This window comes from Uloborus diversus, chromosome 7, assembly GCF_026930045.1.
Source record: "Uloborus diversus isolate 005 chromosome 7, Udiv.v.3.1, whole genome shotgun sequence".
NCBI lineage: Eukaryota > Metazoa > Arthropoda > Arachnida > Araneae > Uloboridae > Uloborus > Uloborus diversus.
In genome coordinates, this window is record NC_072737.1 from 56,109,222 (window position 1) to 56,136,897 (window position 27,676).

The 27,676-nt window shown below is 31.4% G+C and overlaps 1 protein-coding gene across 1 annotated transcript; it reads left to right on the forward strand.

Annotated features, from left to right (window-relative positions):
- Positions 1–27,622, forward strand: LOC129225605 (vesicle-associated membrane protein-associated protein B/C-like). Its single transcript, XM_054860067.1, has 7 exons — positions 1–195; positions 4,049–4,201; positions 15,270–15,373; positions 19,655–19,738; positions 19,824–19,901; positions 26,457–26,558; positions 27,354–27,622. Exons 1-7 carry the CDS (start codon positions 138–140, stop codon positions 27,531–27,533), a joined length of 759 nt encoding a protein of 252 aa, XP_054716042.1. The 5' UTR covers positions 1–137; the 3' UTR covers positions 27,534–27,622.
- The last annotated feature ends 54 nt before the right edge of the window (positions 27,623–27,676 follow it).

A 27,676-nucleotide genomic window follows, 5' to 3' on the forward strand; every position in this document is an offset into this window, starting at 1 on the left:
CATTCTTCTGTTCTGAATTTTGTGTGCGACGGGTGGAAATAGTTGAAAATTTGTCAAAATTTTGATTCTCCTGTTCTTAGTTGCGTTTGGCAAGAAATTTGTGTACTCCATCTGAATTTTGGTTGAAAATTTTCATAATGTCTAAAACAGAACAAGCTCTTTTGTTGGATCCGCCAACTGAGTTACATTTCAAAGGTTCGCGTAATGTGTTTTTATATTTCCGTTTAGAATATATTCCCACGCATATATTTATTTTTAAATTAAACATAAGGAATATTTGTGTTACTTGATGTGTTTGGTGAATATCTTACCTTCTATTACGCAGTTAATGTTTCACATATTCTCGGAAACTATTTTATTATTAAGTAATTACGCGTATTCTGTCTGCGTTAAATAATCTTCAGGCAACTAAGAATGGTGTATAAATATTTTTGTTTACTTTGTGTTCAAGGAATCTTCTCTGAATATTGTCGTACCTTAGCGGCAAATATTTCCTTGGTTTTTAATGCCTTTTCACCGAAGATTTTAGTGTTAATACAGTGACGTCGAACTTCATATTTAAAGTTGTTGACAGCAGATATATGTGACGTTTTAACTAGTACTTCAATTTCTTTATTACATATGTATTTTTGTCTATTGATGCTGCTGGTGGTTGAACGAACTTAGCATTGTAGAGATTATCCTGAATGATATAGATTAAAACCTTATGTCATAATTTTGTTTCCATTTTAAACAGAAATTAAATCTCTTTACTTTTTTTCGTTTTTTTTAAACTGTTAATTGATGCTTGAAATTTCTGCCTTTTAATTATTTATTTTAAATGTAGCAAGACCTGCATTGGGCAGAAATGCTATGATCTTTCTTTGTAAATGTGGGGAGGTGGGATGATGCAAAGAGTAAAAATATTACTGGTACATGAATTATTTTTAGAAAGATGTTGCTTAAGGAACACTGATCGAAGAAAATGGTATATGTGTAAAAATCGACAGCATTGAGTGGTAAATGTTACAAAAAAAATAATAATAATAATAATAATAAATACCTATTAACAACATGCTAAATACATCACCAACCAGCCGAGGACTGCAGTCCTCGGCTGGAATGACTGAGTTGGCGGTGTATTTCATGTATTTCTGCTTTAGCCCTGGGTATAGGGCGGTAACTTACTGAAACATCCTAAATGTTGTAAATAGTGTCTGTTAATGAAAAAGAAAATTTTTTTTGGAGGGGGGAATATTAGCAAGAGTGACGCATTGATCAGCATTTTAGTTGATGACAGCCAGCTTAAGAGGCTGCAGGTTTTATAAATGGTTTTTTATATATCGCAATTTTCTATCAACCCTCTGAATTACATAGGCTTTTCAGAATTAGTTAATAGTTTGCTCATTTGTGTGAGCAATGATTTATTTTTGTCCACTTCTATAATTTTTCTTACAATGTTTCAAAGTTGTATTCAGGTATTAAAAAAAATTCTATTAATTGTAATAAATTATATTCTGTTGTTAAACTAGACTTCCTCGCCTCAAAGCAAAAGTGAGTTATATCTTACTGTTATACCTGTGTTTAGATCTCATTTTTGCTCCGTAGGGACGACGTGAGGTTTCAAACACAGTTAATCTCTGTAGACATCATGGGGCAGGGTTGCGCGATTCCCTCAACTTTTTCTAAAATCCACGGTTCATACGCTCCTTCAAAACTCCTCCAGTACTCCTTCATTTTGGAAATTTTTTTGAAGGGCCCTTCAAGCTCCTTCATTTTGGTTTTAACTCCTTCAAAACTCCTTCTTTTTTAGTTCAAGACTAGATAATCTTCCTCTGTGACAGCAACTTAAAATACTTTTGTTGACAACTTTACTTGGTCATAAGGATGATTGTATGAGTGTGATTTTAATGTAGTAATTTCGTATATATATATTTTTCATAAAGATGTAATTTACAAATTGATAATAGAAGTCATTAAAGTTGAAGGTAAAAATATTATTAGACTAGCTGTACCCGACGCGCGTTGCTACTCCAACAAAAAAATACATCATTATACTGATTTTCATGACAATCGGTTGAACGGGGCACAAGTTGCTACTCTGCAGTGCCACCTGGTGGCGAGTGGCTTCAATGAGCATATTATGCACCTTCTCCGTGGAAAAATACATATATATAGCAATTTTCATAATAATCGGTCCAGGTATCAAGTGACGTCGTGACTATACTCAAATTTTGTACTCACGCAGTTTGCAAGATCAGTTAATCGCTAAAAATATCAAATAGAAAAAGTTTAAATCCTCCCGTTGCATGAAAAGCCATAAAACAATAAAGAAAGAATTTATTTGTTCAAACTCAAGAAAAATGGCAACAGCTAACTTCTTATCAATGAGATCTTTCACGCGAATTAATTTCTGCAGCCGATAATTTTATTTTATTCGTATTTATCCAATGGATTGTGACTTAAATTGGAATAAAAAAGGAACTATCGATCGGATTTTTTTTCGAACTGGTCTATAAACATTCCCAGTACCAAAAATAACAAACAGTGAAAGTTTCAGCCAAATCTGCCGGGTAGTTTTTGAGTTCATGGATGACATACAGACAAACATTCATTTTTATATATATAGATGACCAAGACATTTATCAAGTGAAGTAAAACATGTTTAAATGGTGCTCGGCTATTTGTTTCAAGTTTCATGATTATTGTTTTCCCCTCCACCACACTCTCAGCAGCAAAAGTCAGGATGTCTGATTATTATTTAAATATTTAAAAATACATAAGTAGATGTACTATTTTATGTGATTGTGTTAAAAAAACAATTTTTTAGTAAAATGCAGTTATGATATTGTAAAAAGGTCACAAGTGATGAAGTGGGAGACGGTTTCATGAAATTGGGACAAGGGGAAGAGAGAGGGTGACAAAAACTGACGTTACACAGTTATTTTGACAGTATGTTTATAAAAAATATGACATGTGACAAGAAGAGGAGTTAGGTGAAGACAAAAAGTAACATCATCTAGTTATTACAACAATATGCTTATAAAAATATGACATAACGAGTAGTAGTAAGATAAAGTGTGATACTTTGACAAAGATGGAAGGATGTCAAATATGTTGAAAAAAGGTGTGACATCATTTAATGACAGCCCATTAGTACTCCTCCAAAATCTCATTTTACTCTTTCAAAACTCCTCCAAAAATCCTTCATTTTATTTCTGAAATTCAGTACGAACCCTGAAATCCCACTCAATATAAATATTTTTGCAGGCTCTTGTTTATCACCAAGCCGATATCATTTAAGAAAGATAGTAAAATTTCTCATATCCGAATTTTCTATATAATTTTTAAGAAAGCAATTATCAATGCAATGACTTACGATAATTTTTAACTGCCGTCTTATCAATAAACAGAAGGATCGGGGAGTTTAGCCATGCAGAAACAGGAATAAAAGTGTAATAATAGGTTTATTCTTTGGGTTTACTAAATGCTCAAACAACTTTTAGGACCTTTGAGTTTTTCTTCTGTTTCAATATTTATTTTGAACCTACTTTGCATCAAAACTATACCAAAAGCTTTTGTCGGCTGAATCCAAATTTTTGGCTCTTTCTTCCTTTCAGAGTCCTTGCTACATTTCTTTTTATAATAACTAAGAGTACTTCATTAGCACACTATTTAGTAAATGATTGGTATAAAAAGGAATTTTGCCTACGTAAGAGAAATTGAGATTTTAGTGTTAATTTTTTTTCAAAGGAAATTTAGTCGAACACAAAAATAATAAGATGCACATTTAGTTTAGCAAACAATCCAATGTTCTTTTTCAATGTTATAAAATTAAATTACTAATTTTATTCACTTTATACATACTTTCTCTTTTACGTTTTCAAAATATTGAATGCTTTCCAGAAAGCTTCGTTTAATGCCATTTTCAGTCTTCTGTGCGTTCTATTCATTGTTTCTGTGACATAAAAATGTTTAGTGATTTATGTGTATTATATGTTATGTGATGAATTTTTAGCATTGAAATATTCTTTTATATATATATATATATATATATGTATATTTTTAGCACCCTTTCATGATGTTACCACTTCATACCTAAATTTAACGAATCCAACGAATCGCCAGATTTGTTTTAAAGTAAAAACTACTGCACCTAAAACATACTGTGTTAGACCGAATAGTGGCATCGTGGAACCACTGGGGACAGTCCCAGTTGCTGGTAAGTTTTACAGTAAATATAAATTTTGATGAAATGTTAATTGTTGATCTCTTTTAGTAAGAAAGAAGACTTGTCGTTAGTTTTATTTTACATAAATGATTTCTTTTTTTCCTACTAGCCGGTGGCTACTAAAACATGAAACTTCAGTAGCTACTAGAGGTGGGCTATGTTGTTCTTTTCAATGATCCGTTCATCAGAGGACCATTCATTCTTTTGATCCGTTCATTTTTTAAATAAGCGACTTTATTCATTTAAAAAAGTTGCAGGTGATCTCTCTGCTCGACATACTCGCATACATTCGAAATGCTTCTTTAGATCAGTAATTTTTTTTTTTTTGGGTTAAAATGAGTAAAAAAAAGAAGAAAAATCGGGTTTGGATGTGCAGAAAAATTATGGTTCATTTTGTAAGATATTTCTCAGTTGCCGAATGAGACAACAGGTTTTCCATTCCAAAAATCGCCAGTTCCGTTTCAGTATGTCACAAAATTAAGTTTTTCAATTTTACTATGTAAAAAAATTGTTTGTGACTTCAGAAAATTTGAAAAATTGAACTCACGTGAAATATTGCTTAATTCCAAATAGAAATACCATATCTCCAAATGTAAGATGGTCACAGGTGAAAATAAAAAAAGTTGCCAAAATTGACCTTTTTTTTGACCCCAAAACAACTATAGATGATAGTGGGTAAGGATGTTATCGGAGACAAAAGGATCACCAGAAAAGTGATAAAAGAATTTTTTAGAAATAATTTTTGCAACAGAATGCGTGAGAAGGATCTTAGCGGGTGTGTGGGACAGGAAGTAGAAAGTCCAAACATTTTGTTAGTAGTCTTAAACAAGTTACATAGAGCATTACTAATGGATACATTGGAAAATTGCAAATGAATTGCAACGGCTAAAGAAAAATAAATAAAGTAAAAAGGTTTGAAATGAATCTGTTGTAGGGGAACCTGGGGCAAAATGAAATAACGGGACAAAGTGAAAAGGTGTAATATTTACTCTGCTTTTAGCTCCACTTATCTGCTATTATTTTAACTATGTAGTACTATATATAGTCTCTTCCAGTCAGGAAAAAATACTAGCAAAATTGATACTCATATTGCAATATTTTGTTGTAAGTCAAAAATTATTTTTGTTACCTTAAAACGATAATATTCTTGTTATTTACATTTTCAATATTAATTGAGACCTCCTAATATTCAATGCAGTGTTAATTTAGTTTGTTAATATTTAGCTTATTTGTATTTTAAATTGTACAATTAGTGAAGTACCTACTGGGAAAGTGGATGGGGCAAAGTGAACTAGTTTGTTTCATTTACTCACTCAATCATTTACTTACTCAATCATTTAATATAAATCACTTACATTTTCATTTATTCAGGGCTCCCAAATGGTCTGCTTTTCCCGCCAAAGTCCGTTTTTTCAAGTTAAGTCCGCTTTAGACCGCTTTTTAACATTTTGGTCCGATTAGTCCGCTTTTACAGTGTTTTTACTTAAAAATCAGATTTTAAAAGTTTCCATTGTGTTCAAAGATACTGTACACCCAAACACGCGGCCGCGGCGCCTTAACCTGACTTTCCCGTATTATTTCGCTTCAAATTGACGTCATTACTACTTCAACCGCTGCAGCATGGAAATCCATAAAAAAGAGGTTTGGGTGAAGAGTCATGACGTCGAATCGCGAAGCAGGGTGCTACCGATATTTCTCGGAATTGCAGCCTCACGTTTGCAATAACGAATGAACTTTCCGATCTCGGATCTCGATACTCGAATATTCATCTCAAAGTTTTCATTGGATCCCAAGCTCTTGAGACTGTTGTGTCGTGCGTTGACTGTAATAGTAACGCAGCTAATTAACCACCTCTTTTGCAAATAAATTCGGAAGTAATCTCGTGGCGCATGCGCCATTTTTTTTACAGGCGCATATGTTCGTAAATTTTACGCCCTTGAAAAACCTTGAAAAGTTCCTGAAAAATATAAAGTTTTTCCAAGTGCTTGAAAAAGTATGAAAAGTTTCTTTATTTGCTTGATTCTTTCAAAAAACATTACAAGCAATCTAAAGCATACTTTAGATTGCTTGTAATTCTTTTAAAAATATTTGTGCAATTTTCTGAACATAGGTTCGATATGCAGTATTGCGAAAAATTGCTTTCGTGTTTGAAGTTTATATATGCGATATTTTTGCATCTTGTAAATATTTTGATGTTTTTACAATCGGAAGTTTTGACATGTGCTACCTTAGATTAGCTTATTTTTCGTTTAATTTCAATAATCAACGAAGGAATTAGTTTGGAAACCATGACAACATTGAACTTACTCAAACTTTGCGGAAAACTGCTTCTTGCGTTTTGAAATTTCAATCCTTTTGCATCTTGTAAATATTTTGATTTTTTTAACAGTAGGAAGTTATTTTGACATATACTACTTTAGATTAGTTTATTTTTCGTTTAATTTCAAGAATTAACGAAGAAATTAGTTTAGAAACTATGACAACATTAAACTTACTCGGACTTAGCAGAAAACTGCTTCTCGCGTTTGAAATTTCAATCCTTTTGCATCTTGTAAATATTTTGATGGTTTTTGACAGCAGGAAGTTATTTTGACATATACTACTTTAGAGTAGCTTATGTTTCGTTTAATTTCAATAATTAACGAAGAAATTAGTTTGGAAACAATGACAACATTAAACTTACTCGGACTTCGCGGAAAACTGCTTCTCGCGTTTGAAATTTCAATCTTTTTGCATCTTGTAAATATTTTAATGTTTATGACAATGGGAAGTTATTTTGACGTATACTACTTTAGATTAGCTTATTTTTTGTTTAATTTTGATAATTAACCAAGGAATTAAATCTGAAACCATCACAACATTGAACTTACTCGCACTTCGCGGAAAACTGATTTTCGCGTTTGAAATTCCAATCCATTTGCATCTTGTAAATATTTTGATGTTTATGACAATAGGAAGTTATTTTGACATATACTACTTTAGATTAACTTATTTTTCACTTAATTTCAAAAATTAACGAAGTAATTATTTTGGAAATCATGGCAACATTGATCTTACTTTGACTTCGCGGAAAATGGGTTTTAGTGTTTGAAATTTCAATCTTTTTGCATCATGAAAATGTTAAAATATTTTGCCCAATCGAATTTTATTTTCCCAAATGCTACCTAAGATTAGCATGTTTTGTGTTTAATTTAGTAGAAAATAAATTTATTTTATGGAAATTATGCCAAAATTGAACTTGGTTCGTGAAAATTTGCTTATCTGAACTTTCAATAGTTTTGCATCTAATAAATATTTTTATATTTTTGGCAATTTGAAGTTATTTTGACATGCTGCATTAGATTAACTCGTTTTAATTTTTATTTAAATAACTAAAAAATTAAATTTTTTTTTAAATTCAAATTTTTAGTTTTGCAACCTTAACTTGCAAACATACGTTTAATTATTATTAGCTTATTTTCGGTTATTACTGTTTCTTATGGGGGGGGGGATATTAAATGTAAACAATTGAGTGCATAACATTTTAACTTAGTTTTTGTATTTAAAACAAAGTTGAAATATAAAATTTTATAAAGGTGAATTTTTGGACATTTTTTTCATTGTCATGATGCCTGCTAAAGAGGGGAATCGGCCCCCCCCCCCCCCCCCACCAGCATAAAAGTTTAAAGCACTCATGATCTTGCAATCATGGTGTTTTTTTTAAATCTAAGTTGATCTGCTTCTCTTTGTGATTAAGCATTTCAGACATTTTTAGGAAAACTTTCAGTACAGTAAATCTTTTATTAAAGTGTCTCTTGTAGAAAAAGCAGTTTGTTTTCGTATACTTTTTATATTAATTTCTTTTATTTATATGTTAGCATTAAATGAAATCTGCATGTAATATTTATAGTGCGAATTTAGGGTAGTACCTTGAAAAACATTTTTTTACACTTGAAAAGTGCTTAAATTTTTTTTCTCCTTAAAGGGTATGAACTGTGTGATAAAGATATTAAATTTAAAATTCAAATATAAAATAATTTTGTTATAAACTCAGTTGTAGCTTTGTTGAAAATAAAAGCAATATTTTTTAGGTTTCAGTGTGAGTCATGAGGAAGTGCAAATTTCTCAGCAAATAGATGAAACTGATGAAGATGGGAACAAAATTAGAGACTGGGGAAAACAACAAGAGAATAAAGTTTTTTTTTGTTTGGTGTATGATAACGCTATAGTAAGAAACATTAAAAGACAGAAAAACATAAAAATATTAAACTAAATAAAGATGAAGTGCAACTTCACCTATCCTTCAGTGAGACGTCAAAATGTATAATTGTGCCTATTTAGTTCTAAAGAGGCTGCCTTAAGTTCTGAACTAAGTGCCCCCGCCCCTATGTTTTGCACTTTTATCAATGGATAAAAAAAAATCAGTTTCACTGGTGATAAAAGAATTGTATCTCTCGTTATTATAGTAAATTAACAAATTATCTTCACAAATTTAGCAACTGGCAACTAATTTGCCTTTTGGTGCTTCATGGGTTTAACTATGAGTGGTCCTCCCAAGGTCCTCTTTTTGATCCTAACTGGTCCTCTTTAGTCCCCTTTTTGATTGAAAATGGTCCTCTTTTACCCTTTTCTGAAGCTAAAATGTGTATGGAGCCCTGTTTATTAATTAATTCATTTACATTCCTTCATTTAGTAATTCAATCATTTATTCATTCATTCACTTATTTTCTTATTCATTCATTCTTTTACTCGCTCTTTATTTTTCAATGTATATAAACTGATTTATTAATTTAATTACTTGATTATTGCTTCATTATATTTTCGTTTATTCATTCAACCTTTTATTTACTGATCCTTTTGATCAAAAATATGTTTTATAATCAAATAGAAAATATTTCGTTATAAAAATATTTTATTTTTCACTTCGCCCCATGAAAAAAAAGTGAAAATTGTCCACTTTTTTGGAAGACTCAAATTTACTAATTAAAAATACTGTTTCAATGCAAGTTTTATTATAAAATGTAGTACTCTTTCTTTATGTACTGTAATTTTCAAAACAAATTTCCGTTTTGTTCATTCTGAAAAATCTCAGTCATCTTAACCATTTCACTTTGCCCCACATTCCCCTACTTCACTGATAAAAAGGAAATTTGAGATTGATTGAGAGTTAAAAAACCTTGAAGATAAATGTATGGGGGGAAAAAAATCATTTATCATAACTGCATCAAAACAATGTTCCAAACTGCTCACCGTTTAAAAGAACAGTTGTTCATTTTTTGGGTGATCGAACAGATCCGTTCAGTTTAAAGATTTGTTCTTTTTAACCCGTTCGCTCATGAATGACACATCCCTAGTAGCTACTTAAAATTCTTGTTAATTACAACTAAAGTCTTACAAAGACTTTTGTTATATATTAAGAAAGAAATTACTTCTAACTAAAGTTTAATTTAATGTAAATTTTTTGTCAAAGAAATCGGAAGGATAAAGGCAAAAGATATCCAATTTAGTTTTAAAATTTCGTTTTTAAAGTTAGGATTATTTCCAAACATATTAAAATTGAACAAAAATTGATATTCTATGTTACTTCTCAAAATCTTGGTGCATCAAGCAATCAGCCTTGATTGATGCCTATCAGCGGCAGATCCAAGTAGGGGGCTATAGCACCCCCCCCCCCCCACCTTGAGGTCCGAACTTACACTAGAAAAAATCGAAATTTCAGAGACTTTTAGTACTGCAATACATTTGAGAATTTCAATATGTATTACATTGAAATATAACTATTATATATAGTGGCACATAAAAAGAAAAGGGGGGGGGGGAGCTAGTACACTGTGGACCCTCCCATTTAGTCAAAAATTAAAACCCATTTAGTCAAAAATTAAAACAGATTAAAATGTGAACTGCAATAGAATGGAAAGGCTTTGAGGAAATAGTTTCTTTTCTGCAATTGTTTTTTTTTTATCTGAAAGTTATAACTTTCAAACTATAAACCAGCCATATATATTTAACTTCATCCCCAGTTAAGGGGGCTACAGCCCCCCCCTCCCCTTCCATGAGGTCAGAAATCACTAAACAAAACTGAAATTTCAAAGATTTCAAATACTTTAATACTTTTCCGAATTTAAATATGCATTATATATTTAAATAAAGATATACACTGGGGCATATTAATGGTGAGTTGAAGAGGGAGTGGGGGGCTAAAGGAACTGTAGCTCCTTTTCCCATTCGATCAAAACGTACAACAGATTGCAATGTGATTTTCAATATCTTGGGAAGTCTGGCTTGGAGGAAATACAACCCAAATTCAAAATAATAGAATACTTCTCACTTTTTGGAAAAAAAAAGTCTAACCAAATATAAAGCACAAATTAGGTGTTTAATTGAACGTGCCACATTTTTTAGGCTTTTAAGTGTGCATTTCATTTCAAATAGACTCAATTAAAAATAATCTTAGACAGAATAATCCAAAAGTTTTTAGTGATAAGTGCTTACATTAGGTCAAAAAATTAGAATATTCAAATTAAAGGGGGAAAAAAACTTTCAAAAGAAAAGATATCAATACTAGAATACGTTATTTTTTGCTGCTTTATTTCTTTAACATGCGGTTTCTACCACCTGTTTAAAATCATTTCTGACACTGTTTCCAAACCCTCTTCAATACGACAGCAAGCTCAATTTTGTTGCAGCAACAACGTCATACCATGTTTGCACACCTCTTTCTGTTATGCGATTGTATTTTTATCTACCAATGTGATAATCTACTCAGCTTTATAAGAAGTTTTTGCCTGATCATGGTTTTAGCTACTCCAGACTCATGAGCATAAAGCTAGAGTGCAGCTGCAATCTCTGGATGCCGTAACTGAAATTTTTGTTGTTTGCTTGCAATTCCGTCTTAGCTCTAGCCATGGGGTGGTAATTTGCAGCTTTATATCTGACTGAGGTGCATATAGTGTTTTCAGACCTTTAAAATGCTCGCAAAATTATTTATATTCTTCCGTATTCTATATAAGTTTATTTCAAATAAAAAACTGTATTTAAAGTCCTAAATTTTATGGAAGAGAGACCACTTGTAGAGAAAATTTCATATTGTTTAAATAAGGGTGTACGTCCATCTAAGAACGATGCCCCCCTCCCGAGATTGAGAGTATCTGCAAAAAAGACCCTCTGAAAGGGAGAGTCCTTACTTGGAGTGAGATTAGTCCCCCCCCCCCCTTGCTCGAGTTCTAGAGGCGCCACTGATGCCTATCAACATAAGTTTTTATTACTTAAGCAATTGGAATTAAATTTTTAAAATAGATAAATTGTTAAAATGAAAAATAAAATAAACTCATTTAACCTAGCTTGTGTTAAAATGACTTCTAACTTTCAAAATAATTGAAATACTTAACAGGATGCAGAAGGATTGAAATTTGAAGCACATCATTCAATTTTCAGTTTAATATACTTGCACAATATTTGGCCTTTTCCAAAAATAAAAATCTTCTTTTACTAAACTGAAAACTATAAAACTCAAAATCTAAAAAACTAGAAATCTTTAAAAAATCCTAAAATTTTGTCAAATCTTCAAAGTAAATTAAAACGTTATTGAGTAAAAAATATTGGTATAAGAAATAATTTAAAGCTACACATGCCCGTGATTCATTATAAATAATTTTCACTAAATTAAAAGTTCAATTATAATTATATCTGTATTCTATTTATAGATACTTTCAAAATAATTGAAATATCTAAAAGTATGAAGTTTTTTAGTTCGTTAAAATTCTACAATCTGCCAAATTTATAAGATTCACCTTGTAATGTTTGTTGCAAAATTACTTCAGAATTCAACTCCAAGTATGAAAATAAAAAGCTAATGCCTTTCCACTTGATATGTGAAAATTTGAATGAAAAAAGTTTGATCCTTGTACCAGTGAAACTAAATGAAAGTAACTGCCAATGTATCTTAGGTATTTCAAAAGCCAATAGTAAATAAAAGCTATAATAATTAGAGACGTACCGACTACTCGGTAATTACTCGGTACTCGGCATACTCGGCCAATTTGCCGAGTACTCGGTACTCGGCCAAATTCTGATCAGATACTCGGCCAATACCGAGTAGTTGCAAAAAATTGAATATTGTCAAAGACAGATACCAAAATTTATATTAAAAAAAAAGAGCAAGCATTATATTCTGCAATAATTTACAATTAAAATTTATAAGTCAAATTTAAATTTTGAGAATAATGAAGTTTGTAATGTTTCAATGGTATAAATCTTTCTTTTACTGTCCCCAAAGTTTATTAAACTTGTTTATTAAAAATTATGCAAAAAAAAGGCAAGTATAGAAAATATGGAACTTTTATATTAAAAATGGATATTTGCTACAAACAAAAATTAGTTATAAAAAAATATAAAAATACCTTTGCTTAAAAAATTAAAGGAAATAAAACAATGTTAAAAGCACAGTGTAGGAACACTGCAGATAAGTGTTTTGGAAGTTACAAGGAATTCCTTTTTCTATGCACAAAATGGGAGCTCGTGGATTTAAAGGCATCCGACAAAAGAGTTGGATTTTTTTGTTGAATGTCTTTACCTTCTCTAGCTCACATGTTATGCACTGAAAAAGACATTCCTTGTAAGGGGGGGGGGGCGGAAACATGTGTCTGCAGTGACATGTGCCTGCAGTGGGGGTATTAACCCCCAGTCCTGCGGACACCTCTCTATTGCGGACAAAAAAAATTGTCCTGTTAGTGTCCGCATTAGAGGGATTTTACTGTAATTTGTTTTAATTCGAACTTGATTAATTATACCTTTTATTTATTTATTTTTAATTTTAAAAATCATTTTTTGGTAAAATTTTTGACAAACAAAATTGTTTATATAATGCGTAATTAAATTTCACCAGGAATTTAGTTTTAAAAACTATTATATGGACAAGGAGGTCTATACTACTATTCCAATAAGTTCAAAATTCATCACATGTGTGTCGCTGGTTCTTGTTAAAACGTAATGGGTACTTGGTAACTCGGCCGAGTCGTGAAAGGCCGAGTACTTGGTAACTCGGTACTCGGCTACTCGGCCAAAGTGCTACTCGGTACGTCTCTAATAATAATAGATCTTTCTTGTCTAATCTCATTTAAAATAAATATATCATTATTTTTTTGTGCTTTTTGATGTTGCAAAAAATTTTGTATTCATAAATGAATAAAGCTTTATTTTAAAATTATTTATTGATTAAAAAAAAAATTTCAACATTGAATTAACTATGTGTGCTGTGACAGTTTTTATGTTCTTTGCATAAATGCAACACTCTAAATAAGCAAAACACAGGCCTGCCAACTCTCCTGTTTTCTATAGATATTTAATTTTATCACCATTTTTTTGTAACCTATCGATACTTTCGTTTTTAAAAGGAATTTTTTTTTCCAATACTGATTAGGTGGCATTGCCATAGTTTCTTGATACTCCCAAGATCTGATGACACCACTGTTTTTTACAGTAAATCTTATGCATGTGGCAATTAGGCTTATGCAATTTTAGCTCATTGCAAGTGATTGGGCAGCAATCTTTTAGCATCTGTTTCTGGTTTGTCCTTTTTCTGATAATTTCCTAAATTTTATATTGTGCAAAGCAAGCTAGATAACAAAGGTATTTTTGGTGTAAAAAAATTCTGTTTGACTTAAAAGCTTCTGTTTACTTGAAGTATACAGCTTTCAAAAACTCCTTGGTGACTTTTTTTAGTATTTACTTTATTTCTCCATGCATTAGGCAATTTTTTTTTACAGCTTGTATTTTTTGAAAAATTCAACTTATCAACATAGTGAAAATCAGAGTTAAGATGTCTTAAAATTCTAACATAAATTGTATTAGAGTCGTTATAATAAACAAAAGTTTGATAAAACTTGCATGCTATTTTACAAAGAATTTTTCATAACTCTAAGATGTTATTAAATTAGTGTATTTTGAACTATAAAAATGCTTGATAAAAGCATACTTTTTCTTCAAACAACATCCTACAAAATCTTTTTCTCCCTTAAAACTTTGACCCAATCTCCTGCTTTCATTCATAAGATTGGCAGATCTGAAAATAGGAGATCCCAACATTTATAACTTGATATACAGCTCTTTTTTTCCTCCTTTCGAGCCGGTGCGTCCGGAGAGGGGATGGTCGCTCCGGGGGCTAAGATATAAGAGGGCCCTTTAAACTAAGCTTTAACTGCAATCCAATTCATGGGTTCCCACATGCAAAATTTTAAGGGGGGCTCAGATATTTTCCCCTTGGTTTAGCAGGATATTTTCCCCATAGAAACCCATTTCAGTACTGATTAGAGTTATTAAAGTTTGACATTTTTAATAAATTATTCATTAATGGCTGGAAAAGAAATGTTTTTACATTTTTGCAAAGAAAAAAGTGCAAAAAGCAAGAAAGTTCCAAATTTTAACAGAGGGGGGGGGGGGGCTTGATCCCCGCTTGCCCCTATATGGGCGGGCACCCATGATCGAATTTAGTTCTTTTAAGTATCACTCTTTTTCTTCAATAGTTGTTAAAATGCTTACGCGTTAGATTTATTTCCTGTCTTTCCTGATGCACTGAACAAGTTCAATTGTTCAAATTCATGTTTGATTATAAGTTCAATTATTTAACAATTAAAATACAAAAAAATATGTATATATTTGGTCCTTTTCTATTAATTTTGTATCCGCTTCAGTTGTTAGAGTGAGTTTGGCGGCATTAAAAGAAGGCTATTTTTTATTTCACTGTATGCAGTAGTATTATTTTATTACTAACTTCATTTCTCTGTGGAGAGGGAGAGAAGGGCCTGAAGATATTCACCCCAGGGGTCATCGTCTGTTTGAGTGGCTCACCCTTTGAGATATCTTTTCTAACTCAATTCATTAGAGTTTGCTTAACTTTTTCTGTCTTCTGAATTTTATTTGTAAATAGATGCATATTGTATTATGCAATTTTGAAATCAGTAATGAAGTTTGATTTTTTGAAAAGTTAAGATGACTAAAATTTCAACTGTTATTGTTTTGCTATTGTTTTTTTAGTATTTTTAATTTCAAAGAAAGATGCTCAACTAATTTCTTTTTTCCCTAGTAATGCTACAACCACTTGATTTAGAAACTGCTGATCGAAGTAAGCACAAGTTCATGGTTCAAAGTATGTTTGCTCCAGATGGGGACTTTAATCCAGATGCTTTGGTGAATATTTTGTAATTGAACTTCATATTGGTTGAAATTTTCATCTTGTCACAGTTTACAGTTGCTAATTCCCATGATGTTTTAATTTGATTTGTCAAAATGAACTTAAAAATTATTTTTAAATGTATTCTATAACAAAATAATAATAATAATTAAGCTGTTATTATTGGTAACATAAATAGTACCAGATAATTGTGCGTAGCGAAAATTCCCGGCATTCCCTGAGTCTATAATAATTATGAGAAGCAATCGCTACTTTTTTTCGTTCTCTGCTGTAACCAGGGTTGGCAGGTTTCTGCCAAGGCGGTAAAAACCACTGGTAGAAACCGGTTAAAACCGGCATGGCAAAAACCCCTTTCTGCCACATTTATGGCAGAAACTGGCAGAAACTCAAAAAGTGACATAAATGCAATTCCTGACATACAATAGAAAATGTATAAGAAAAATAATTAAATATTAACCCAAATACAATTTATTTACAACACTCACCATTCAAAATCAAATTTTACATTGTTTTCACACTGCTGCAGCCTGTCACAAAGTTTTGACGCTGTTTCTAAACCTAACCAATTTCTCAATTTGTTGTGCACAACGGAGAAATTTGAAAAGATTCTTTCAATCACAGCAGAACTAGCAGGCATTATCCTCAAAGAACAAGCAAGATTCACAAAACTTTCATCTATAGCACATTTTTTGAAACTGGACCACCATGCGGTATTTGGAGTAGTTGTTACAACGTGATTGGGAAAATAGGTTTTGGGAAAAGGGGCCGATTTGTTTTGTAAAGCAATGGTATAAAGTACATAATCAGGGTTAATATTTGTGAGTAAAGTGTGGGCACTTTCTTCTTGATTACATGATAAATTTACTCCCTAATACTTTGGATTGAGCATATAGGCGAGTAAATGATTATCAGTAACTGCTTGATTAAGCTCTTTGAGAATAGCTTTATTCAGTTATATTAAGTGTAAAATGACAAGTTCTTGTATTTTAGAGTTTAATGAAATAAAATAAATCTGTATTTATTTAAATATTTGATATATATATTACACTTTATATTAAATGCAAACAAAATAATTATAAGTAACAAACTGAAAAATTTGTTAGGTTTACAACATTACAAGGCTAAAATTTCTAACACATAGCAATTTCAACTATGATAAATTTTACTTTGCTCTGGAAATGTCAGTCTTGTTGTTTAACATATTTTTACACTAATTATTAAATAACTATTACATTAAGTTTTTGAAATGACAAAATGGAGTTATATTTTTCATTTTACTTAATTGCCTGTCATTAAGTAATTACTAGAGCTATTAAAAACGTTTTCTAGTTTTTGCCAGTTTCTACCAGTTTCTGCCGCTTTTTACCGGTTATAACCAGTTTCTGCCGGCAAAAAGCCAACCCTGGCTGTAACTGAAATAACTCAAAAGACACCGCTTTGACCTGATTAAAAGTAGAGCTTCTTCTTTACCCATAAAAGTAAAATGGCAATAAGTATGGAGAACAAAATAGTACTCTTTTAGAAACGAAAAAACGATATTTAAGCATATACAAATTTGAGGAAATTCCAAAATATATATAAAATTAAACTTCACTTGTTTAAAAAGAGTTATCTTTTTTTCTTTCTTTTTTAACATAGTCTAAAACCTTTTCTATATTGCTATTGAAGTACAAACTTTTAAAAAGTGTAGCTGCCCATAATCCCTTACTGCAATTTAAAATGTTATTAAGTTTGCGTTAACCGTTTTGGGATACCTTAAATGAGGCTCCTCCTCCCTACTTTGTAAAACTGTGCGTTGCTAATTTTATCAAAGAGATAGTCGCCAAATACAGAGATACTTCTGGTGATTATAAAATGATGCTACCCGAAATGTTTCCAATAAACTGTAAAAATTTGGCATTTGTTTGAAATTGTGTGCAAAGACAAATTAATGGAAATTTTTGTGCTGTTTATTGATTCGCTTAATTTAGTTGGCGAATTATTTTATGTGTTAACAAATTTAAAGAAAGAAATATTAAAGAAATGGCGATATTTGGTTACATGGTGAAAACCGAGAAACAGTATTGCATAGTCTTTAGCTTCAAAAACAGCGACAGTTGAAAAAAATGCCAAATGCCTTAGCAATTGAAATGATTCCACAAAAAAAGTTTGGCTAGATTCCTGCTGATCGATTAAATACCCAGTCAACATAAATAAATAAAAACATTAATTGCCTCAAAGTTGCATTAAAATGGAAAATAATCAGTCAAATCTATGTATTATTTGCCAGTCTTGTACAAAAATCTTACTTCTAGATTTGACTTGAGAAAAGCCTTGAACAGCCACGAAAAGCAAAGATAGTCAACAATACAACAATAGTCGCTATCGACAGGGAGTTGAGATGATACACTAAATATTGTATTGAGTTGAGGAAAGCCTTCGAACATGGAACTAAAAAGCTCATAACTCGTTTTTTAATTCTACCTAGAAATTTCGAACGGTTGCCATCTTCAGCAGAAAAATCAGAGCTTTCGATGGATATATAATGTTAACATGTGCAAGTATTTTTTCATCCCCATATTAGAGAATTTATTCAAAAATTGTTTCATTGCCCCCCCCCTAAGGGGGTTTTTCCCCCCATAACGGGACGAAAACTACCCTATGTGTTATTCTGATACATAAGCTATATTATTGTAAAGTTTCATCAAAATCCATTCAGTAGTTTTTGCGTGAAAGAGTAACAAACATCCATACATCCATATAGACAAACTTTCGCATATATAATAGTAGTAAGATATATGAATATATTGAAAACATATGATAGAGAAAAAAATTAGAAAAGAATAAACCATAAGCCCAAAGATGCACAAAGCGGGCAAACAAATAGGCCAGGTAAATATAAACATTAATAAAACAACAAGCAGACACAATAACAACACAGAAAAATGACAAAGATGAAGCCAGAACTCTTCAGCAGTGGAATCTTTATCCTATAGGCAAAAGACCAAAAAATTTGTACCAAAACTAAATGTAGGATGTCAAGTTCCGAAAAAGCTAGCATTTAGGACTACGTTGGGCTAAATGCATCAAATGTGAAAAATGAATGCAGATTTTTGGAAGCAAGACCTAAAACTAAGCACTCGGACATTAGAAGCCAAGGCCATCAATAATATCCCTCCACCCTACCGCCTGTGAATAATCAAAAGCCTTACCTTTTTGTCCAGGCAGGAGTGGACTGACTTTGGCCCAGTCGGCTAAAGAGTATTTTGGCCCAACTCTGTAAATGAAACTAGTTAAATTAATCACTACCGGATCTCGATTCTTCTGAGTCGAGCAAAGACATTAAACTACCGCTAGTTCCTGAATTTCCTTTAAGTTTCTAAATCAAGTTTTAATGTTCTAGAAAAAGAAAATTTTGAAACGAAAAATAAAGCTAACGCTGACACATTTTTATGTCCCTTCAAAAAAAGATTCTAATTACTTTTTACTAATGGATCTTTAGGCTTCTATTCTGACAACTTAGAAAAGAAGGGAATCTGGTAAATTCCCCCGGAATTTTTTCGAAGTTGGGCGATTTATATAGGCATAAGGAGAAAAGAATCGGGAGAAGTTCTAGTTACCTTTCAAGCAATACTTTCATAGTCGATGTCAAAAACCGCAATTTTCAGTAATGTTGAGATGAGGGAAAAGAAGAGATTCCTCCACAATTTTCTTTTCTTAACCCTTTTTTTTTTTTCAAAATTTGTCTCTTTTAGTTAATCTTTGTTTTCAATAGAATGTCGAGGGCTTTTCCCAGAAATTCTCCGAAATGGGAAGTTTTAGAAATTAAACTTGAGGTTATCCTTTTTAAAATTAATGGAATAGTAAAGCATCAGGAGCTCTCTACGAAAACGTTTCGACTTTGAACTACGTATTAAAAAACGCAAAACTATCATTGGTCACGTTTGAGAGAAGGCTCAGTGATCTCTCTCAACAGTGACCACAAAAAATATTCCTTAAATCGAATGCTTTTAGCACTGTAGTGGACCTTCTTGGACTGTGAAAAGCCGTCAGAGAGCCAACTGTCTTTATATGTATATGCACAAACTCACAGATATTTTTTGTTAAAAATATGATAACCTTGAATTGTTAGTTTTAAGTCGGTTAATATTTTTAAACTTTTTCGTTTCAAAAATTTCATTAAAAATAGATACTTTTCTTTAGATATGTATGTCTATTTTCTAGTTTGCTCATCAGCAAATTAATGAGTAAAATTGAACGCTGAAAGTACACTTATGTGAAAGTTCTCTTTTCTTTAGTGGAGGGATGTACTTCCAGAAGGTCTGATGAATTCCAAGCTGAAATGTGTCTTTGATATTCCTCATGATTCTTCTTCACAGCAAGTAGGTTAAGTTTTTTGTGAGTAGGGAGAAACCATTTTTATTTTTCAACTGTAAAAACTTAATGACCTTGGAATTTGTCTATCAGGTTGTTGCAGATGTGGTTGATCCGCCAAAAGTTGAAACAAAAGCTGCTGTAGTACAACAAGAAGTCCCTGCAGCAAAAGTAATTATTTTTTTGTAGTATGGTTTTAAATATTTAAAATAATCATTTTTTGCTTTCTGAATTTTTAACCCCCAACACATGAAGGAAGGGGGGTTATAAGTTTGTCGTGTGGCACTCGACAGGGTTTGTACGGGTCATAGAAATCCTGGAAAGCTATGGGTAAAAAATAAACAGCATTTTTTTCAGACCTGGAAAAGTCATGGAAAAATATCTTGGGCAGTAAGAAAGTAACAGAAGCTAAAATAACATTAGAAATCTCCACTGATTTAACAGTATTTCATGTTAAAGCTATTTACACTGGGAAAACTGAACCATCCCAAAAACAAATCTGAGTTTTGGAATCCTATTGCATCTGCTTCTGTAACAACCGTCCGCCTTTTTTTGTAATGTGGTTTTACTGCTAGGACAGCACTTATTTGGAATTCACAATTATTTTGGGGGTTTCTTATATTTTATGTTTTTTAGAACTGGATTTGCATGTTCTAGATTTTGCCACACTCACTCAAAAAGTATAATTCAATTATATCCGAGTTCGTTTCAACCACTCATAAAAAATCATTATTAAACTTGTCAGAGTTTATCTTAATTTGTTGAAGGCTTTAGAAAATAAACATTTTGTCAGGCGGTAGAACAAATAGGGAATTCTAATGCTTAAAAAAATGAATTTACTGAAAAACAAGGCTTTACTTCAATGAACGAAAATACTGTCAAGTTACATAAATTATTACTGTTAACACCAAAGAGCAATATTTTTATGAAGTAAATTTATTTTTGAAAACTTTGTAATGACTCATTCAACCTTTGTCCCGTTTATTAATATTCTGCCCCATGTATTACTATTGTGCTCTGTTTATTAAATATTTATTAATTTAAGCATCTATATATTGCATTCACTTTATTTTTACTTTACTTAAATTAAAAAGATAAATAAGAAATAGTTATTAGTTTCTGTACTATGCGCTGGGTTCATTCCATGTCAAGTGAGCCAAAGTTTTTCCCTCACCTTTTTGTATTTCTTTGAAATTTAACTCATTGATTGTACCTTTTGAGGTTATCAAAAGTTCAAATTTTTATTCTTTCTCTTTAATTTTTTTATTTGTGAGACTTTGATTTTTAGAAAAACTCTCTTTTTTTCATGGATGCTTGAACATAAAATGAATGATAACTCAACACCAAATATAGATAGAAAGATTTTGTAAAAAGCATTTTAAAGTACATTAGTTGCTGTTTAATATGATGTGCAGCATGACCAATTTAATAAAAATTTTCATTAAAAAAATTAAATTTAAAACTTAAAAATTTCTCAGAAAACATATAATAAATTTTTCTTAACTTCTCAAAATTTTTTGTGTATTTTATCTTTCTTTGTGCAAAATTTCAAGTTGGAATCTCAATGGGATCATATTTTTATGAATGTTTGAATAAAATTTGACTTTAGAAATGTTTTTCAGATTCTATTTAGTTAAATATGGTGTTTCTCTTTCTGGTGATGGTCTAGTAAGTAGTAATTAAACATGACTATGTTTGAAATGGGCTGACATAAACTTGTAGATTGGTAAGGCCTCCCCCCATCACACCGCCACTTTTTTTTTTTTTTTTGAGCAATCACGATTGCTTGTTGTTCTCATTTGACTGTTTTTGGCGTCTTTTGATTTTTCCCACCGCCACCCTCCACACCATCACCGTCGACGGGCTCCTCACGATGCTGCTCCTATAGCGAAAGCCGTCTCCAGGTTTTCCATGTCCTACACACACGCGCATACATACACAACTACACACGCACACACACACAAACACATACACACACGCATACATACAGACACCCACACATACACACACAAAAACATACACTCACACATACACACAACAACCCACACATTTATGCCTGCATTCAGACACAAGCATATATGCCTACACACACATATACATACCTCCCCCACACACACATTCATACACACAACTACCCACACACTTATGCCAGCACACAGACACAAATGCACATAAATGCACATGCCTACACACACATACACATAACCCATACACACAAATACATACCCCCACACACAAACACACACGCCTACATACACACACTCGTGATTGCGAAAAACATAATTTGAATTCAAGATGTCAAAATTCAAATTAATTTTTCTTTTTTTTTAATGTTTGCAAAAAAAAAAAAAAAAAACTAGCATATTCGAGTATTAATCATTACAAACTAAGACGCTACCAAAATTCAGTAGTAACTAAGGCTTATAAATGGGGAGGTGAGGGGGGGGGGTGATCATGAAAACTAAACTTTAACAGACAAATAGAAACATACTCATTTGCAACTTTTTTTTGGAAAGTGCGACGGTAGGGGGGGGGGGATGGAGCAATCTGGAGTGAAGCTTAACAAAGAAGGCTATTCTCAAAACAGCAAAACTTGTTTGATCAATAACTGCTTTTAATACATGTATAGATAAATCTTGTTGCGTTACTCTCGTTTACAACAGAAATTAAAAAGAAAACAAGCAAAAATGTTTTCTTTTTAATTTCTGTTGTAAAGGAGAGTAATGCAACGAGATCTATATATACATAGACTAAAAGCAATTATAAATTAAACTAATTTTGCTTTTTTGAGCATAACATTCCATGTTGTTAAGCTTCATTCTAGTTTGCTCCCCCCCCTACTGTCCCCCCCCCCCCAAAAAAGAAAAAATTCAAATGAGTGGATCTATTTGTCTGTTAACATTTTCCCAACTTTTAGTTTTTATGATCTCGTTAGTGTAAAGACCAGCGGATAATCCGAACGGCGGATAAACCGACTGCCGATAACTGGGAGTTTAATGTATTGCATCAATTACGGGGTTTGTACGCTCCTTCAAAACTCCTCCAATACTCCTTCATTTAGGAAATTTTTTTGAAGGGCGCTTCAAACTCCTTCATTTTAGTTTGAACTCCTTCAAAACTCCTTCTTTCTTAGTTCAAGACTACATAGTCTTCTTCTATGACAGTAAGTTGAAATACTTCGATTGACAACTTAACTTCATCACAAGGGCGATTTTAATGAAGTAATTTCATATATTTATTTTATTTTTTCATAAAGATGTGATTGACAAATTGATCATAGAAGTTATCAAAGTTGAAGGTGAAAATATTATTAGTTGACTAAGACATTTCATAAATGAAGTAAACCATGCTTAATTGTGCTTGGCTATTTTTTCAAATGTTATGATTATTGCTTTCCATTCACCCCACTCTCAGCTGCAGTAGTCAGTTTGTCTAATTATTATTTAAATATTTAAAAATATATGAGCAGATGTACTATAAGCAGGGCTCATAGTCCTCCTATATTTCCTATATTTTTACAATTTATCAGATATTCTCCTAAATTTCCTATATTTTCTCACTAACTCCTATATTTTTTTGGTCAAATGTTAAATGCTACCCAAAAATGCAAAAACCTTTGATCCATTTGTTTTCTTCTTTCTCCTCTGCACTTTGCACTTTTACATCTTTAATGTTAGCATGTGTTTTACACTTCTGTTTGATTATTTTTCTGAAACATATAAAATATAGATAGCTTTACTTGCAACTTTTAACTTGTTTTCAATTCTTTTTCTTTTAATGAGTTCACTTTGTAATTTTAATAGTATAACATGTTAACTTTAAGTGTACTGCTGTAAAGATTTTTAAAGCTTTTAATTTTGTTACATATACTTTTACATGTAGTTCAAATCACTGGTAGTAGCTCAATCGATTGTTTTTGAAAATGCCGTGTACAGATTTTGGTACCAATTCAATCAATACCAATTTAGTATTTCAAATATTTCAAAGCTTGTAGCTCTCTGAAAAATGTAACTATCTCGATGAAATAAGTGTCATTTTATAGGATTTTGTCTGCTTTTTTCAAATATGTATCCATGGAAAAACATTCCTATATTTTTTCATTTTGTGTGTAGATTTTCCAAAAATTTCAGAAATCGGTCCTCATCTCAGAAATTTGTTTTTTGACTTATCTTTTTCTATCTACTTGGTTACGGTTACAAATTGCAGAGGGTAATGGAAAGTTCTATGCTCCACTTGGGCTCTTCTAACACTCCTTTCGTTTGGCAGATTAGGTGAAATTCAAACTTGATACATGTGTATGCATATATATATACACACATTAACTGTAAGTTATGGATAATGTCATTAGAGTGAGTGACGGGTAATTGAATCGGCCACTTTAATGAATCAATTTTTCAAAAAAGAAACAAAATCCAGTTTTAACATTAAAAAATTGCAGGATATTTGAATCAAACATGCCGTTTAAATGAATCAAGCGTATGAGACTGACCATTTCTCTCTCTCTCCGACAAACGTGATGCATTAGAGCGCTCTTTTTTTCTTTGACTTCGTTTCGTAAAATAAGTTTTTTTTCTATAAATAGTGAAACAAAGGGGAGGCAGAGTGTTGCTTACTTTTTGTAACGATTGTCTCGAGACATGGAGTCGACAGGACTTTTCATCGTCAGTGTTAGCATTGAAACGATGAGGTACCAATGCCAAGGACTATGGGTAGATTGATGACATTGAAAAAAGAATGTCTAAATTAATTATTACCTAGTTTTAGCAATCAATAACAGACGCATTTTTCGAAGCACGTAAGTTAAAATCTAAATTTTGTAATTGCTTTTTTATACTATTTTGTGATTTCATTTGCTCTCACATCTGTGATTCATGCAAAATATAATTGTATTGATACTGGTGCTCTGTTTTTTTATACAGTGCTCCAAACATATTAGATGCTATACGTTTTCGAAATTCCTATATATTTTTCTACAAAACTCCTATATTTTCCCTTTTAAACTCCTATATATTTTGGTATCAAACTCCTATATTTTTCCTTTTAAACTCTAGTATATTTTTTCCCACTTGCTATGAGCCCTGTATAAGTGATTGTGTTAAAAAACAATTGTTTTTCAAATCGCAGTTATGATATTGAGTCATGACTTGAGGGGGGACCTGTTCATGAAATTGTGACAAGGGGAAGAGAGAAGGTGACAAAAAGTAACATCATCTAGTTATTATAACAATATGCTTATAAAAATATGACATAACGAGTAGTAGTAAGATAAAGTGTGATACTTTGTGACAAAGGGGAAGATGGTCAAACATGTTGAAAAAAAAGTGACATCATTTAAGGACAGTCCATTAGTACTCCTTCAAAATCTCATTTTACTCCTTCAAAACTCTTCCAAAACTCCTTCATTTTATTTCTGAAATTGAGTACGAACCCTGAATTAATTTGTCATGGTTTTATTAAATGCCTCGCGAAAAGTTTTATTGATGCCAATTCTGAAAAGTTGGCAAGTCTGCTTTGAAACTTTAACTCAAGTGCTGTACGAAGTATAGTTAGTTCATTATGCTCTTATTACATTATCATTTTTTAAAATCTTGCAGTCTTCTACCTTTATATTATTGTGTTGTGTCATTAAATTCTTGCAATTGTTTTTAGTATTGAGGATTCTATGTTAGTTAACCAGGAGAATTAAAATTTATCTATCCCTGTTTGAATCCTTTTTTTTCAAGACTTTTTTTTTTTCTTTGTTTGTGTGGATTAATTTTTCTATGTGTAGACTAGGTGCAATTGATGAAAATTTCATTTTCAATTTTCATAAAAACTTGTTTTTAATAATATCAGAAGTTTCAGTTATTGTTAACAGGGTTGATGGTCTAAACCAGTGCTTCCCAACCTGGGAGAGATCACTTGGCCCCTTAAGCGGGCGATAGGGGAGCAATGAGTATTTAAAGGAGAAAAAAATAACAATAAAAAACCAGAGCCAATGTCACAATTAGAAACATACGAAACCGATAGTTCAGAGTTCACAATGAATCACAAGATTAAAAAAGAACAAAATTAAAACTCAGGAACCTCTTCCTGGCACCTTATTTGAACCTTAAGGAAGTATTTCGTCATTCAGTGTCATACTTATACATTTTCAAATAACCTTTTTTTATGTTTTTAATTTTAAGTTTTAGTGTTTTTAATTCTGCCAGATTCCAATTTAAAAAATCAAATAATTCCATAAAACTATTTTATATTATGTCTTGGTTAAATATTACCCTTCAAATACCTCTAAATTTGTTTTATAAATGAAGGAGGGAAAACAATATAAAACAGGTACTTTTATTTATAGGTGCTTTCAGAAAAAATAAAACATGTTTTCAACCCTGATTATGAAGTGTTATTAAGGGTTGTTGATGTTAAGGAGTTTTTTATGGAACTTTTGGGGTTTTTTTAATTTTTAGGCACGGTTTTCCTTGCTTGAATAATTTTCAATGGGACCATTGATGTATTTTGGATTTGTGATCTTTCTGATGGGCATTTTTAGAAATTGTTGTGGTTACTGTCAAAATTTTTAGACACAGCAATATAGATTTAATGAATGTTTCCTTTAGATTAAGTCACTTTAAATTTGTTTTCAAACATTAATGTTTTCTGTAGTAATGTTTCTTACTACCTGTTTTAGAGTGTACTGCAGTTATTTTTGTATGATTCAAAGTATGAAAATGTTTATTCTTTTTGTTGTAGACTGCAGCTGATACTTGTGCTGATATAAAGAAACAATTACAAAAGACCAAAAATTTACAAAAAGAGTTGAATGAACTACGTCAAGAGAACTCCTCTTTAAAGGTAAACTCTTTGAATTATTGTGAATTACTTGTGTTATGAATTACTTGTATTATTAGGTCTATAAAAGAAATTTGTTGCTACTCACAAGTTTAGCTTGGCTGAGAAAGTAGCAGTATTCCAAAACTTTGAGGTGACCTCTAAAAATGTTAAGTCCAAAAATATTTTTTGTCTTTTCTTGTTAGTAATTGAGATCTGAGTGTGGGATTGGTGAAACTTCATAAGAGCTGTGGGTTGAAAAAAGTTTTGGGAGTAAGTCATATTTGCACTAGCACCAGCATGTGAAGGCAGTAAGGGAGTATGATTATATTGTTTTACTTTTAATTGGTAGAATGATGCATAAAAACATCCATGAAATTTTTTTTTATTATGGAATAAGTATTTAATTCTTCGATAATTTTCAAAGTTTGACATAAAATATTCATATTTAATATCTTTATACAAAAATGTTTGTGTGTAGTTTTGTATTATTAAATTGGTTACTAGAATTTTGATTACCAGAGATTGAAATTGAGCATTCAACAGTAATATTGAAACATTGGTAAGTTCATCTAATCCAATATTTTCTTCTTTTTTTTTTACATTTGACTGCAAAATGGATGTATAAACTACTGTGGTTAAAAAGTAATTTGAGGTTTTGAATACCCTCAACCGGATCTTAAATTTTCAAGTGTAATTTTTTGAACTTTTTTTTTTAATTATTTTATATTTATCTCAAACAAATCAAATTTATATTCTTTCACTTGAAAATTATCTCAACATTATATATTAAATATTTCTTTTTCCAATTTCTTGCAGGAAGAATGTTTAAGATTCAGAGTTGCTTATGATTCCAGATCAAAAGGTACATCTGCACAACCATCTGAAATTGAATCTAGTGTATCTCCTGCAAATCAGCAAATAGGAATACCTACTTATTTGATAGTTTTATCTGTTGTTATCTTTCTGATAGGCATTTTTCTAGGAAGACTGTTGTGAACTTTATAATTTACCCACATTTGCTTTATACACTGTGGGTCAAAGATAAATACTTAAAACTGAAATTAAACATTTGTTTTTTATGGTTTTTTACTTTTGTGATACTTTCTATTTGTTCATTTCATATATTCTTTGACAGCATT